This window comes from Muntiacus reevesi, chromosome 3 (genome assembly GCF_963930625.1).
Source record: "Muntiacus reevesi chromosome 3, mMunRee1.1, whole genome shotgun sequence".
Taxonomy (NCBI): Eukaryota; Metazoa; Chordata; class Mammalia; order Artiodactyla; family Cervidae; genus Muntiacus; species Muntiacus reevesi.
In genome coordinates this window covers 182,746,989-182,760,811 of record NC_089251.1, presented here as the reverse complement: position 1 = coordinate 182,760,811, position 13,823 = coordinate 182,746,989, and the positions used below count along the sequence as shown (strand labels likewise).

At 47.1% G+C, this 13,823-nt stretch overlaps 1 protein-coding gene across 2 annotated transcripts in view; it reads left to right on the top strand.

Annotated features, from left to right (window-relative positions):
- The window catches only part of ARFGEF3 (ARFGEF family member 3), a 175,905-nt gene that overhangs the window by 115,849 nt on the left and 46,233 nt on the right, over window positions 1-13,823 (top strand). For both annotated transcript variants that reach the window (XM_065931272.1, XM_065931271.1), the window contains 8 exons: window positions 959-1,125; window positions 2,386-2,551; window positions 5,894-6,001; window positions 6,346-6,561; window positions 6,721-6,831; window positions 8,530-8,680; window positions 10,770-11,087; window positions 13,239-13,372. In XM_065931272.1, the coding sequence (XP_065787344.1) occupies window positions 959-1,125; window positions 2,386-2,551; window positions 5,894-6,001; window positions 6,346-6,561; window positions 6,721-6,831; window positions 8,530-8,680; window positions 10,770-11,087; window positions 13,239-13,372 (1,371 nt within the window). The remainder of the gene's footprint in view (window positions 1-958; window positions 1,126-2,385; window positions 2,552-5,893; window positions 6,002-6,345; window positions 6,562-6,720; window positions 6,832-8,529; window positions 8,681-10,769; window positions 11,088-13,238; window positions 13,373-13,823) is intronic.

Here is a 13,823-nt window from a genome sequence, read left to right as displayed (position 1 = left end):
AGACTCTGTTCTAGGCACTGGTGTTATCTAGTGAAAAGAACTGACAAAATCCCTCCCTCTCATAGGTCTTATGTAATAGTGGTAATAGCAGACAGTAAGCAAAAATCTATTAATAAATGCCATAAGGCAATGAATAAAAATGCCTGGTGAGGAGGAATATTGCAGAGGATGAGGGTAGTGGGTCAGATGCTATTTTAGATGGAATTAAAGGAGAATATCTGTGACAAGCTAGCGCTTGAGCAGAGCCCTGAAAGAATGAAGGAGGCAGCAAGTCATCCAGAGATCTTGGGAGAGCACTGTGGGGTAGGTGTGGAGGGGACAGAAATGTGAATGCCCTGAGCGTGTCCAGGCTTGGTGAGGCCAAGGAACAGCAGACAGTTAGGTATGACTGAGGGGAGTAAGAGGAGGCAGGGGCAATGTCAGGTTTTTTTAATATTGTGATTTGGAGAGTTTGAGCAGTGAAAGTGAAGTCGCTCAGTTGTGTCCGACTCTTTGTGACCCCATGGACTGTAGCCTACCAGGCTCCTCTGTCCGTGGGATTTTCCAGGCAATAGTACTGGAGTGGATTCCCATTTCCTTCTCCAGGGGATCTTCCCAACCCAGGGATCAAACCCGGGTCCCCCATATTGTAGACACTAGCTTTACCGTCTGAGCCAGCAGGGACGTTTGAGCAGTAGATAGAGGTGATCAGTTATTTTGCCCATCTCTAGGTAAAGAAGGGTTTAAGTGATTTTGCCAAAGCTCCTGGGGAGTAACCAACAAGGTTTTCCCGAGTAGGGTCACTCTGGAGTGCGAGCTCTTCCCCACCAGGCTAGGGCGCACACCTGCCCTGACGCTGTTCCCCGCTGGCTGCTGTCCCCCGAGACGTCCCCGTGCCTCGGACTGGTCGGCGGCTGCACGGGGCGGTCAGCAGTGTCTGCCCAGCGTGCTGTGTGAGGTCTCTGGGTTTCCTCCGTAGGCATGATGCACTCACCCGGGTTTGACGGGAGCAGCAGCCTGGGCCTGCAGATGCTGATGAACGCGGACAGCCTGTACTCGGCGGCGCACTGCGCTCTGCTGCTCAACCTGAAGCTGTCCCACGGCGACTACTACCGCAAGCGGCCCGCCCTGGCGCCCAGCACCATGGTGAGTGTGCGTCGCCCCCGCCCAGGCCTGCCGAGGGCCAGCGGCGGCCTCTGGGCTGGCACCCACCGCCGCGGGCCAGAGAGGGCTGGCTCGGCTGTGCCCGAGGGCTGTGGAGCGCGGGCACTCACCATCCACAGGAACCTTCGTGCAAGTTGCACACAGCAGTGGACCACAGAGATGCCCGCTTGGTTCCAGGAGCGAAGAACGTGTCCCCGGCACTGGCTGCCTGCCAGGGGCCCGTAACCCCATCGGGTGGCATTAAATACGCGTGTATAAGACATTCAAAAACGTGATGGGCTTGTTAAGTGAGCACAGGCGATGTGCAGAGAAGGGTCCCCTTTGCAGAAAATGAAGGTGTGCTGTTTACAAAAACCCTTCACCAGGCTCCGAAATGTACTGAGACGTACTCAGACCCAGAGCCAAGCTGGCTGATGCTAACAAAGCCCCTCTGCAAGGCGATGAGAGTGGTGGGAGGGCCTTTCCTGGTTGGCTCCCTGGCATGAGCAGGCCCCTCCATAGTGGACCCTAGTACCAGTTCGAGAGCCTGGAGCCATGAAGCTGCCTGAAGGGATCGTTTGTCTGATAAACGATGGACAGATTGTATACTCCTGAGGGTGAGTGGTGGCTATATATATATACGACACTCATATATATATATGAGTGTCAGTCAGGTATCTCATGAAACACATATGTCCTTCAGGGAGGACAGGCCACCTCTGGTGCTGACGGGACAGTGAGAAGGAGGTGCTTTGAAACGTCTCTGTGCAGTTTCTAATCCTCCCACATGTCAGAGAGTAGAAATATCAAGTGCAATATCTCTGCTGCTTCTATTGTTTAGTCACTCAGTCATGTCCTACTCTTTGCGATCCCATGGCCTGTAGCCCACCAGGCTCCTCTGTCCATGGGATTTCCCCAGGCAAGAATACTGGAAGCAGGTTGCCATTTCCTTCTCCAGGGGATCTTCCCCACTCAGGGATCGAACCCACATCTCCTGCATTGGCAGGAGGATTCTTCCCCACTGAGCCAGCAGGGAAGCCCACTCCTGCTGTAGGTTTCTTAAAAGGATCAGGCAAGCGAAAGGACCTTCATGAAGCCTGTGACCTTTCCACCGCAGTTTCCGCTTCCCCCGCCACCTCCTGCGCCCAATCAGCAGAGTCGCATTTTTCCTGTAAGCAGTGACTCAGTGACTCCAGGGACGTGGGAGCCTGTCGTTTGCAGGGGGTCGTATTTGGTCGTTTTCTCCTGTGATCTTCTCTGCAGAAAGAGTTCATGAAGCAGGTCCAGACCAGTGGGGTGCTGATGGTCTTCTCCCAGGCCTGGATTGAGGAACTCTACCACCAGGTTCTCGACAGAAACATGCTCGGAGAAGCCGGCTACTGGGGCAGCCCTGAGGATAACAGCCTCCCGCTCATCACCATGCTGACGGGTCAGTGGCTGCTTGCAGGACTCCATGGCACTCGGGGGTGGGAGGGCTCAGGCTTTGAAGCAGCACCCACAAAGCCTGCCTGGCCACTGGTGACAGTTCCTGGGAAGTGTCATGAGTTCACCTCACAACAGCTTCTGTCCTTCCGTGTGGGACTGTGCAGGCTCACTGTGCCCCATTAGATGAGGAATTAAAAGTGAAAGTCCCTTCAGTTATGTCCAGCTCTTTGCGACCCCATGGTCTGTAGCCCGCCAGACTTCTCTGTCCATGGAATTCTCCAGGCCAGAATACTGGAGTGGGTCGCTATTCCCTTCTCCAGGGTATCTTCCCAACCCAGGGATCGAACCCAGGTCTCCCGCATTGCAGGCGGATTCTTTGCCATCTGAACCACCGGGAAGCCTAGATTATGAATTACTTAGCATCCACGTCCACTGGGATCAAACCGTAGACCTTTGCTGGGGATATGAAGTACTGTCTGGGCGCAAAGCCCAGAGTTATTCCTGGAAACTCTCATCATAGATACCCTGTATCATTCAGTGCTCCTGGGAGTTTGCCAGCAATGTAAAATGATTGATTTTAAACTTGGCTCCATTTCTTGTCCATAGCAGAGGTCCTCCCTCACCTTCCCAGCTGTACCAGAGTTAAAAATAATGCAGGAAGAGATAAATTGGAAGATTGGATTGATGTGTACACACTACTATATATACAATAGGTAACTAATAAGGACCGTGTGTATAGCACAGGGAACTCTACTCAATACTCTGTAATGACATATATGGGAAAAGAATCTAAAAAAGAGTGGCTATATATATAACTGATTGACTTTTCTCTATAGCAGAAACTAACACAGCATTGTAAATCAACTATATTCCAATAAATTTTTCTTAAAAACCATGAAGGAGCAGTTGATTAAAGTTGAATATGGATTTGAACTATAAAATAACATTTTATCAGTGCTAGATTTCTTAACTTAAATGATACTGTATTTATGGGTAAAAGGACTGGATGTTTCCACTTATTCTAAATTGGTTAAGAATATATATATGTATATATACAATACAGATACATACACAGAGAATTATGGAATAAATGGAGCAAGGTGAATGTAACTGGTGGATCTATGATATATATGTGTGTGTGATGTCACATATCAATAATACACACATATATTAATAATGTCTCATACTTAATACATACACTCAAGGAGAGTTCCTTGTACTATTCCTGTAACTTCTGAAATTTGAAATTAAAAGTTACAAAAATATTAGATAAAAAAAGAATGCAAGATAGATGTCCAGAATCTGTGTCTTTGGCATCCAGAGTTTTAATATCTATAGAAATTTTTGGAAGCAGTATGGGATGTGGTCATAAGGCAACATTTTGGCAAAAGCAGCCATTCATGGCTTTACATGGTATAACCACGATGTCAGGTCAAGATCAGGGGTTGCTCAAAAGTTTGGACTGGTTATCAGGAACCTTAATAAATTAGATCTCCAAGCTCGTTCTATATTTAATCTGAGTTCCTAGACTGGTTCCTGATCTGAATGATTATCTCATGGGTTCTGCTGACAGGATAAGTAGAGTGCGGCCCTACACAGAGTCTATTTATTTTATTATTTGTGATAATATTTACATCAATTTTAAAAATAGGAATTCATATTTATGAAGACATTTATGAGACATTTAATCAGTCTGCCTATAAGCAATGCTTGTTTTCCATCTGACTGCACAAACTCCCTTCAGACTGAGATTGCAGTCCTGCCCAGAGCTTCTAAGTGCCTTGGAATTTAGATGAGGATCCTAAACCTGCCAGTCTTAATTTTCAAATACCATCCTTTCTGCCAAAATTAATCTCTGAATTTCTTCCCTGAACCTTAGTACAAGGAGTCATTTAGTAGATGTAAAAATGAACAAATACCAGGCTATTCACAGGAGCCATTTTTATTGGTCATCACTGTTAATCAGCTGTCTCTTTTATAATGGAACAATAAGTTCAATTGCTTCATCCTTAGAGAAGTTATCTAGCTTTAGCTTGGTGATAGAAAATCAGGAGCTTTTCATAAGAATTCTACAGATTTAAGTTCTGTGATTTTTTTGTAACAAATTTCAAGTATGAAGAGACAAGTGAATTTGCAGCTTAATTAATAACCTAGAGCTTACAAACGTCCATCTGGTCTTTTCATTTTGTGCAAGGGAAAGCAATAGCAGTGATCTGATGATCAGCGCTCTACTACCTGTGGCCATCCCGTATGTCATGTCACGTCAGAGTGTTCTGTACAAGTGGAGATTTTAGCGCTTGGATAAGCTTTGTGTTACTTCAATTCATCAGTTCATTACTTAGCACACAGGAGACAAAACTGTGTTACATGGCAGTTTCTAGGATGTCATTAGACCATTTGCCTGTCAGTCAAATTAATTCACTGAAACTAGTCTGTTCCTACTGTAGTGGTCAGAAATTTCTCACTGCTTTCCCCCCACCCAGTTTTACTGAGATATAACTGACACATAACACTGTATGAAGAATGTGAATACTAAGTCCGATTTCTTCCTTTGCCAGCCTCATAACCTTGGGCAATTTACTTACTTTGAAAACTTATTTCCTCCTCTGTGAAATATCAATAGGAAAAATAATACCTACCCTGCCTGCCTACTTGGAGTTGTTGGGAAGATCTAATAAAAAAAAAAAAGTTAAGTGAAAACACTTTGAAAATGGTACAGTGTTATTAGTAAGGTACTGTGTGTGCTTTCCAAGAGCTTCCCTGATAGCTCAGTTGGTAAAGAATCCGCCCGCAATGCAGGAAGCCCTGGTTCGATTCCTAGGTAGGGAAGATCTGCTGGAGAAGGGATAGGCTATCCACTCCAGTATTCTTGGGCTTCCCTTGTGGTGGGTGCTTTCCAATCAGGTTGTATGATAATCTTACCAAAGAGACTTATCCTCCTCTTAATTCTTATGAGGAAGTACTGAAAGATCCATGTTGGAGTAACCTGGTACAAATAAAATGTGGGAATAATGCTTTGGTTTGGAATAAAAGGGAGTATTCGAAGGTCAGAATATTCTAAATCAATAGATTTTCTAATAACAGAGATAGCAGAATTTATTTTTTCAAAGAAAAAATATGCATATGCATCAGCCTAACAGAAGAAAGCTCTAACAATGAAAGATAACTGTACTGAATGGATAAAACAAAAATTTTTAACATTCTGATAAAAGGTTGTTATATACTTGGTACATAATGGATCTCATGGCTATTCATTGGGGGGAAATGAATATTGTGGTAGCTGTTTGTTTTTGACTAGAGTGTTCTTTAAAAAGGAGGGGAAACATCTTGCCCTTTTTCCTGACAGATATCGATGGCTTAGAGAGCAGTGCAATTGGAGGGCAGCTGATGGCCTCAGCTTCGATGGAGTCTCCTTTCACCCAGGGCAGGAGAATTGATGACTCCACAGTGGCAGGTAGTGACTTGGGTCTTGGGTTTATGAATATGCATCCATTGTGTGTGTTATCATCTATTAAGTTATTATGCTGCAGCTTTTTATGCTAACATAAATGAATTAAGATTTTGGTTTTGGCAGGAAAATACCTGATAGAAGTTATTGGCATCACCCAGCTGCTGATGCCACATTCATTATTTATAAGCATAAACTGAAACACAATCTGATATCCATTCCATTGTATTTCCTGTAGTAAAATTGCATACCCCTCAGTAATGCTAATGGGATGGCAAGAGAATCCCATGCCATTCATCACCAGGTCATTTTTGTCTCCGGAAGGTAACTCACACCCCTTCACATTCTAGGTGTGGCGTTTGCTCGCTATATTCTGATTGGCTGCTGGAAGAACTTGATCGACACTTTATCAACCCCTCTGACAGGCCGAATGGCCGGCAGCTCCAAAGGACTGGCCTTCATCTTGGGAGCTGAAGGCATCAAAGAACAGAACCAAAAAGAACGTGATGCTATCTGCATGAGCCTTGATGGGCTGCGGAAAGCTGCGAGGCTGAGCTGCGCTCTAGGTACGGCAGGTGGAGTATTCCTGACCCGTGGCCCGAGGGGTATCCCTGAGAATGCGTTATGAGTGGCCCTGGTGGACAAGTCTTTTAGAAGTAGATTTGCCAGATGAACGGCTAGAGAATAAAGTCAGTTAAAGGGTGATTTGTTTGTTTTCTCTGAAGGAGTTGCAGCCAACTGCGCTTCAGCCCTCGCCCAGATGGCAGCTGCCTCCTGTGTCCAGGAGGAGAAAGAGGAGAAGGAAACCCAGGAACCCACTGATGCCATAGCCCAAGGTAGGGACAGAAGGGCCAGAGTCCACCCGGGACCTCTGTGAGGTCTGCACACACAAGCAGACACACTCCTCCCTGTTGCACATGTGACACACGGCGCGTTGTGTACACCGCTGATGATGAGGCCCTGCCCGACCACAGACTTGGGTCTGTTTTATGGGCTGATCCTCCAGATGCTCAGTAGATCCCTGTGAAGATAAGAGATATCCTGGCCCCTGGTGACTAAGAAAGTGCATGTGGCTGCTAGCCAGAGGCCCCCCGACTCGGCTCTAAACACCTCTGGCGTTCTCTGACCACTGGCTTCGGAACTTCCTAGGGTGCACATTTGAGGACCCCTCAGGCTACAGGGTGAGGGCAGAAGAGCCTGTGTTCTGAAGCGGGGATTACACTGATGGAGGACTCCTGAGAGGAGGCTCAGGAAGACTTTGCTCTTGTTGGAGAAAACCCGCGCTTTGTGAACTCAGGAAAGAGTTGATTTTTAACTTGATAAAATCAGCTCATCAATGAAGCAGATGGTTATCTAGATAAGAGAATAGCCTTTCTCATAGCAATGGAAGATGAATGGCAGGCAGCAAAGAAGGAAAAATTGGGAACTTGGTCTGACTTAAGCTAACGGTGTATCAGGTACAGAAAATAAGTAGTCACAGAAAGAGTTGGCATATATTTTTAGCTGAGAAAATACAGGTTAGGTTGGTGTTCCTCGAACTTGAGTAATAGAGACCCATGTGAAAGCAGACCAACTCTCACACATCCCCACTGTTAACAGCAAAAAACACTTGCACTTAAAATGTACAACTGTAAGTTACATAAAACCACTTAAAGATCTTCAAAAACTATTAAACCAGAGCTAATATTTGAATTATAGACAAAAAATTAAATCAGTATCACATCCAGGAGACAAATGATATTTTACTAAAAATCAGTTTGCCCCTTACAGTAGGAGCATGGTTTGGCTTCTTCTGAAGTGAGTGTGCTGTGTTTCTGGGTTCTGGACTCGGTTATCCCACTAGACCCATCTTCCAGTAACTGGACACCTTGGTTCATGGAGGATGCTCTCATTTGTCCCTTCCTTGGCATTTTGCATAATTGACCTTTTTGGTCACCTTCTACATCCTTTCTCATGCATTATCTACAAGTTTTAAAGTATTATTTGAAGATCACAAGTATAAATGTAAACTCTGTGAGTAAAATGTGTCCATTTTCAGTTATAAAGCAGCCATCATGGTACTCAGAGTGTACAGGCATGTTGTTTTAGATGATCATCATTGTGAACACCTAACAATAAATAAACCTCAGAGAGGACTTGCTGACTGCCAGGAATTCTTTCTTATTTTCAGTATGAGTACACAAGGGCAGAGGATGGGTCTGGGCACAGACGGCTTTAGCTGGAATTGGCACTCTAAAAGCCCATCCTTGCTGCTGTGACTGACCCAGATCCCAGCTTGAATCCTGACTTCATCCGCTCCTGAAACCACAGAGCTGGTGTCACCAGTGTCTGTGGGCCTGTGGGCTGGGTAGTTTGCATGATGAGCCTCAGGGATGTGTCACTGAAGATTTCACTGCCAGTGACCTCTAGTGACATCTCCAGGCAATTTCCTGTTGCCCTTGCACAAGCACCCATTCTTTCCTTTCCCTCCATTCTCCCTCCCCTGCTGTCTCCCTCACTTGGACTGGACTGTAATGAATGTCTTTCTGGTGCAGTGAAACTAAAAGTGGAGCAGAAACTGGAGCAGATCGGGAAGCTGCAGGGGGTGTGGCTGCACACAGCCCACGTCCTGTGCATGGACGCCATCCTCAGTGTCGGCCTGGAGATGGGCAGCCACAACCCCGACTGCTGGCCACATGTGTTCAGGTGCGCGATGGGATCCCCGCCCTGCAGACCATGAGGGGGGGGAAGGGGGTGCTGCGTGGAAGGAGTAGACTCCGTGCCTGCCAGCACTTCCGTGGTGCTCAGACACTAAGTCATGTTCGGCTCCTTGCAACCCCATGGACTGTGGCCCACCAGGCTGCTCTGTCCATGGGATTTCCCAGGCAAGGATACTGGAGTAGTTGCCGTGCCTTCCTCCAGGGGATCTTCCTGACCCCAGGATCAAACCCATATCCCCTGCACTGGCAGGTGGGTTCTTTACCACTAAGCCACCAGGAAAGCCCCTATAGATCACAGTAAGTCGCAGAGTTTGGATAAACCCTAAATGAGAGATTAAAGAGAGAAGAGAGAATAAGGGCCCAACTGAATGTATATATTGAAGAACAGAGTGACAGAACTGAATTTAGAAAACAGTGAATTATCACTTGACATTGTCTGAGAGGCAGATATGTTATGCCAGGGAAGAAAAACTGATTCTTAAATAGAGTCTGGTAAAAGACCACATAAGTTAGGTGAATAAGGCATATCTAAAAGTTGGTCATGTGTCAGTAACATAAAATTCCTGTATGTTTAGTAATGTCTTTATTGAAAGGACTTTTTTTTTTCCATTTATTTTTATTAGTTGGAGGCTAATTACTTTACAATATTGTAGTGGTTTTTGTCATACATTGACATGAATCAGCCATGGATTTACAACTTACATGGATACGTAAATAAGTACAACTTTTGATTTAGCTAGACAAAGAAAAACATGGAGTAGCCTTTTGTGCCAAAATTGGCCAAAAATTTGGCTCTTAGCTTTGTAGTATCAAAATGAAAAGAACCTCCCACAACGCCTGTAAAATAAAGGAAGAGTGCTACAGTCTTCCCACGACCAAGAAGAAAATCCTTCCTCCCCCAGCACTGGCAATCAGCCATACCTGAGACAAAGGAAGGACCGCCGTCCCCAGCAGCAGGCACAGGGCGGCGGCCCGCCTTCTTACCCTTCTCCTCGGCACATCCCCGCCATCTCCAAGCTCAGTTCTGGCCAAGCAGTGGAGGGGTGCCTGGTAGCAGGATGACGGCCCCACGGCTGGGCTCAGGCATCCTGATCTTGCTCAGGGCAGTGGCCTAACCTAGGTTCTGTTTATCGTCCTCAAAGCAAATCCAGCCTTGAGTGAGTTTGGTCGACTTTCGAAGATCCTTCTAGGGTTGAAAAGCCCACAGGAGGCTTTTGTGGAGAGGAGCGTGTGAGAGGGCCAGGACGAGTCAGTCTGGAGCAGAGTGGGTTCTCCTGTGGGGGCTGGTGACCTGATGTTCTCCATTGCTCTCACAAGCAAACAGGGAAAAGATTTAAATTGCAAACCTGAACGATTTATTTGGATCAAAAAATGGCCCGATTATGGAACATCAGAGTAGATTATCCAAAGTAGTCTTTCCTAGTAGCTGGACTTATCCTGGGGTGAGGGGTCTCCAGTCCCACGTCCTAGCAGGGAACAGTTTGTTTGGAAGCTGAAGATTGTACCATGTTGTGTCTTTTCTCTGAGTTGACTGTGATCAGGTGACTACTCCGCCCCAGTGCTGGTTACGTGGAGCTGTCAGGACCCAGTGGGACAAAGCTGGGTGGAATCCCTGAAATGAGGGTCCACTGTGGCCAGAGAGCCAGTCCACCGTATGCATATTCATTCTGGGATCTCAGAGAAAGGAGATGTTTCCCAAATCCTGACTAGAGCCCAAGACAGAGAAGGAAGAGGACCCTTTGGGAAAATGCGTTTGAATAGCCCAAGTCCTGATAAGCCAGTTATCTGGACAGGACAGACTGAGATGAACAGAGTTTTGTTCCCATACTTTCCTGGAGGAATCCCCCCCACTCCCACCTCCACCTCCACCTCCAGGCTGTCTGGTCCAACTCAAAATAAATGTATATAGTGAGGAGAGTGGGAGTGGGGAGGGGGGAGGGACGCGGCCTTCACTGGAGGGGGAAGGATTCAGGAGGGCCGTGAGGCTGGCCCAGCTCCTCTGTATCCTTGGGGGGCTGACCATGCTGGCCTGGCTGGCTGCAACTCAGCAGCTGCTTGTGTGTGACTCTCTGCAGGGTGTGTGAGTACGTGGGCACCTTGGAACACACCCACTTCAGCGACGGCGCCTCTCAGCCCCCGCTGACCATCAGCCAGCCCCAGAAGGCCCCCAGAGGCGGACTCCTTGGGGACCCGGAGAGTGAGGGCTCGCCCCAGGAGCAGAGCCTGGAGCAGGAGAGCTCCCTGAGCGCGGCCCCCGTCATCCAGCCGCTCTCCATCCCGGAGCTCGTCCGAGAAGGCAGCCGAGGCCGGGCCTCCGACTTCCGTGGGGGCAGCCTCATGACGGGCAGCAGTGCCGCCAAGGTGGTGCTCACGCTCTCCACGCAGGCTGACAGGTGCGTGCCATTCCCAACACAGCCGGGGTGGTGGGGGAACGGAAGGCCCTGCCCCTCCCCTGCTCCCCCCCCCCTCCCCCCCTCCCCTCCCCTCCCCTGCTCCCCCCGCTCCCCTCCCTCCCCTCCCCTCCCCTGCTCCCCCCGCTCCCCTCCCTCCCCTCCCCTCCCCTGCTCCCCCCGCTCCCCTCCCCTCCCCTTCCCCCTGCCCCCCAGAGCACCCTTCCCCCGCTGACCACACCGCATCCTTCTCTTCTGCTCACAAAATCATTCCCAGGACAACTTGATTTGTTAGCCGGTCATGGAAGCCTCTTGTCATTTTTTTCAAGCCCGCCTCTGTCTCTCTTGTCTAGTAACAATGGCTGGAGGCTTTTGAGCGGAGGGCAGGCTACCCAGGGCAAAGGCCCTGCACTTGCTCCGTGTCCACAGGCAGCGTCCTCTCCCTGGGCCCTGATTTCTCATAGCAAAAATAGAGTCATAAAGTAACTCATAGGGTAGCCGTAAGGTTAAATCAATAAGTTTGAAGCAGTTAGAACAGAGCTTGGCAAATAGTAAACGTTCACTATTTTTTATGGTGATTTTAATAATTTTAATTTTTAATAATTAAATGATTTAAATTAATTAAATTAATGATTTAATAATTTTAATATTTTAAAATCCTACACCCAAGAGTATGATCTATTCTAAATTGGTGCCCAGCAACCACGTTCAGGTGAAGAGAGAAAGCACAGTCATTCCAGCTCTTTAGTGGCCCTTCTCGATGTGGACAGTGCTTTGGTCACCTTCACCTGGAGACCACCCCGCTTTACTCCCCATACTTGGTAGTTCTGCCCCAGACCACCCAGCACAGGTGCAGTGCGGTTCCCTCGGGAACAGAGAGATGTAGGAAGAGCATTGCTGGCTGGGCTCAGAAGACCTGAATCCGTTCCTGGCTTTGATATCATCCAACGGGAAAGTCGTGTCTGTGTAAATAGTTGCACTGAGACTCAGTTTCTTCATCCACTAACTCAGGACAAGAATCCCTTTTTCCTGTTTAACCATTAAGGTGGCTTTGACAGTGTTTTGGAATCTGGAAAGTGGTATACAGGTGTCAGGTGGGATGTAATATTCTTCCCACTAGGAAAGAAGAAAAAGAAATAACTAGGATCTAGAAACCAAACGGTATTGAAATTAGAGACCACAATAAAGATGTATTTGTTTCAATAATTTACAAATGATTAATCCACCGATTCCCATCTTAAAACCGTGTGCCTCAGGTCACTTCTTCAGGGCCTTGTTACTCAACTTCTGTTGGAGACACTCACCCTTTCACAGCACATGGCACCCCACAGGGCTGCTTGGCCGTCTGGTGTCATCATGGATTTGGAGGTCGGGCATCAGGTTGACCCCAGAGCAGAGGGAGGCTGACTCGCCTCATTCCTTAAGTGCCAAAGAAACCGGTGTTTGGTCCATCATTCTGAGGTCCAGTGAGCCTCTGATCCTCCTGTGAGCCCTGCTACCTGCATTCCCCTCCTTCTCCCTAACTCCTTCTAGAAATGTCTGTGCTCAACAGAGTGGAAAACAAGAAACTACAAGGTCCATCACGTTAGGGAATATTCATTATTGCAGTAGATGCTTGAGCGTTACCATGTCCAAGGCTCTGGGTATGAGTAAGAAAGTCATTTCCTGCCCCAGGGGGCATACAGATCAAGTTGACCTTGCTTCTGAATCCTTCTCCGGGCCAAGTCCAACATTACACTCATCAGTTGAAGCCCAACAAAAGCCTTGATTAATGTACTGGGATTTTCTTTAGTATAGTTTATGAAATCGAAGTTAATTGTTAGGATTCCATTCCCAGTTGTTCGGCCTCTGTGAGTGATGGTTTGCCATCTTTCAATTTCTTGCCAAACATTTAATGAGTGCTTATCTCAGCTGAGTTATGCCATAGGGTGACAAAGATTTTTTTTTTAGGATGGTCTGTGCCCCTAAAATTAAAATCTTGTAAGTAGAGCAGACTTGTACTCAGTAATAATAGATATAACAATACCATACATTTCTTTATAGTGTTTACACAACATTTTCATTAATCACATTTAAGAAAATTACCATAATCATTCTGCATAAAGACTTTGCTGAATTGTTTCTAAGTAACAAGTCTTTGTGTGTTTCATCCAGGCTCTTTGAAGATGCTACTGATAAGCTGAACCTCATGGCTCTGGGAGGTTTTCTTTACCAGCTGAAGAAAGCATCGCAGTCCCAGCTTTTCCATTCTGTTACAGAAACAGTTGATTACTCGCTGGCAATGCCAGGTAATTCTTTCCCTGCAGAAACTGTGCCATGAAGCTAGTGGCAGACAGCCCAGATCTCTGATGCCAACGGCCTGCCTGAAGACTTGAACCTCCATTCCTTTCACACACGGTCACCCTGCCCAAGTTCAAGTGCAGATTTGTCACTTAGAGTTGAGACATGATCCGTGTGGGCAGTGCTGGTAGGGGGTTGGTTATTATCCTTTGTGAATGAAAACGTTGCTGCCGTCACAGTTGCAGGTATTGCCACTGGTGGTTCTGCTAAGTTTTGCTCATTAGAAATGGTGTGGTCACTCAGGGTGTAGATAGCTTCACATGCAGGTAGAAACTTTTCTCCGTATCACAAAGCCCACACCTGCCTTAGTCCAGCCAACTTGCAGAAGCAGCTTCAAATTCTAGAAAGGCCTGGGAGAGAAAAATGGAACATTCAACAGAAGCCTCAGGCCGCTCTTAG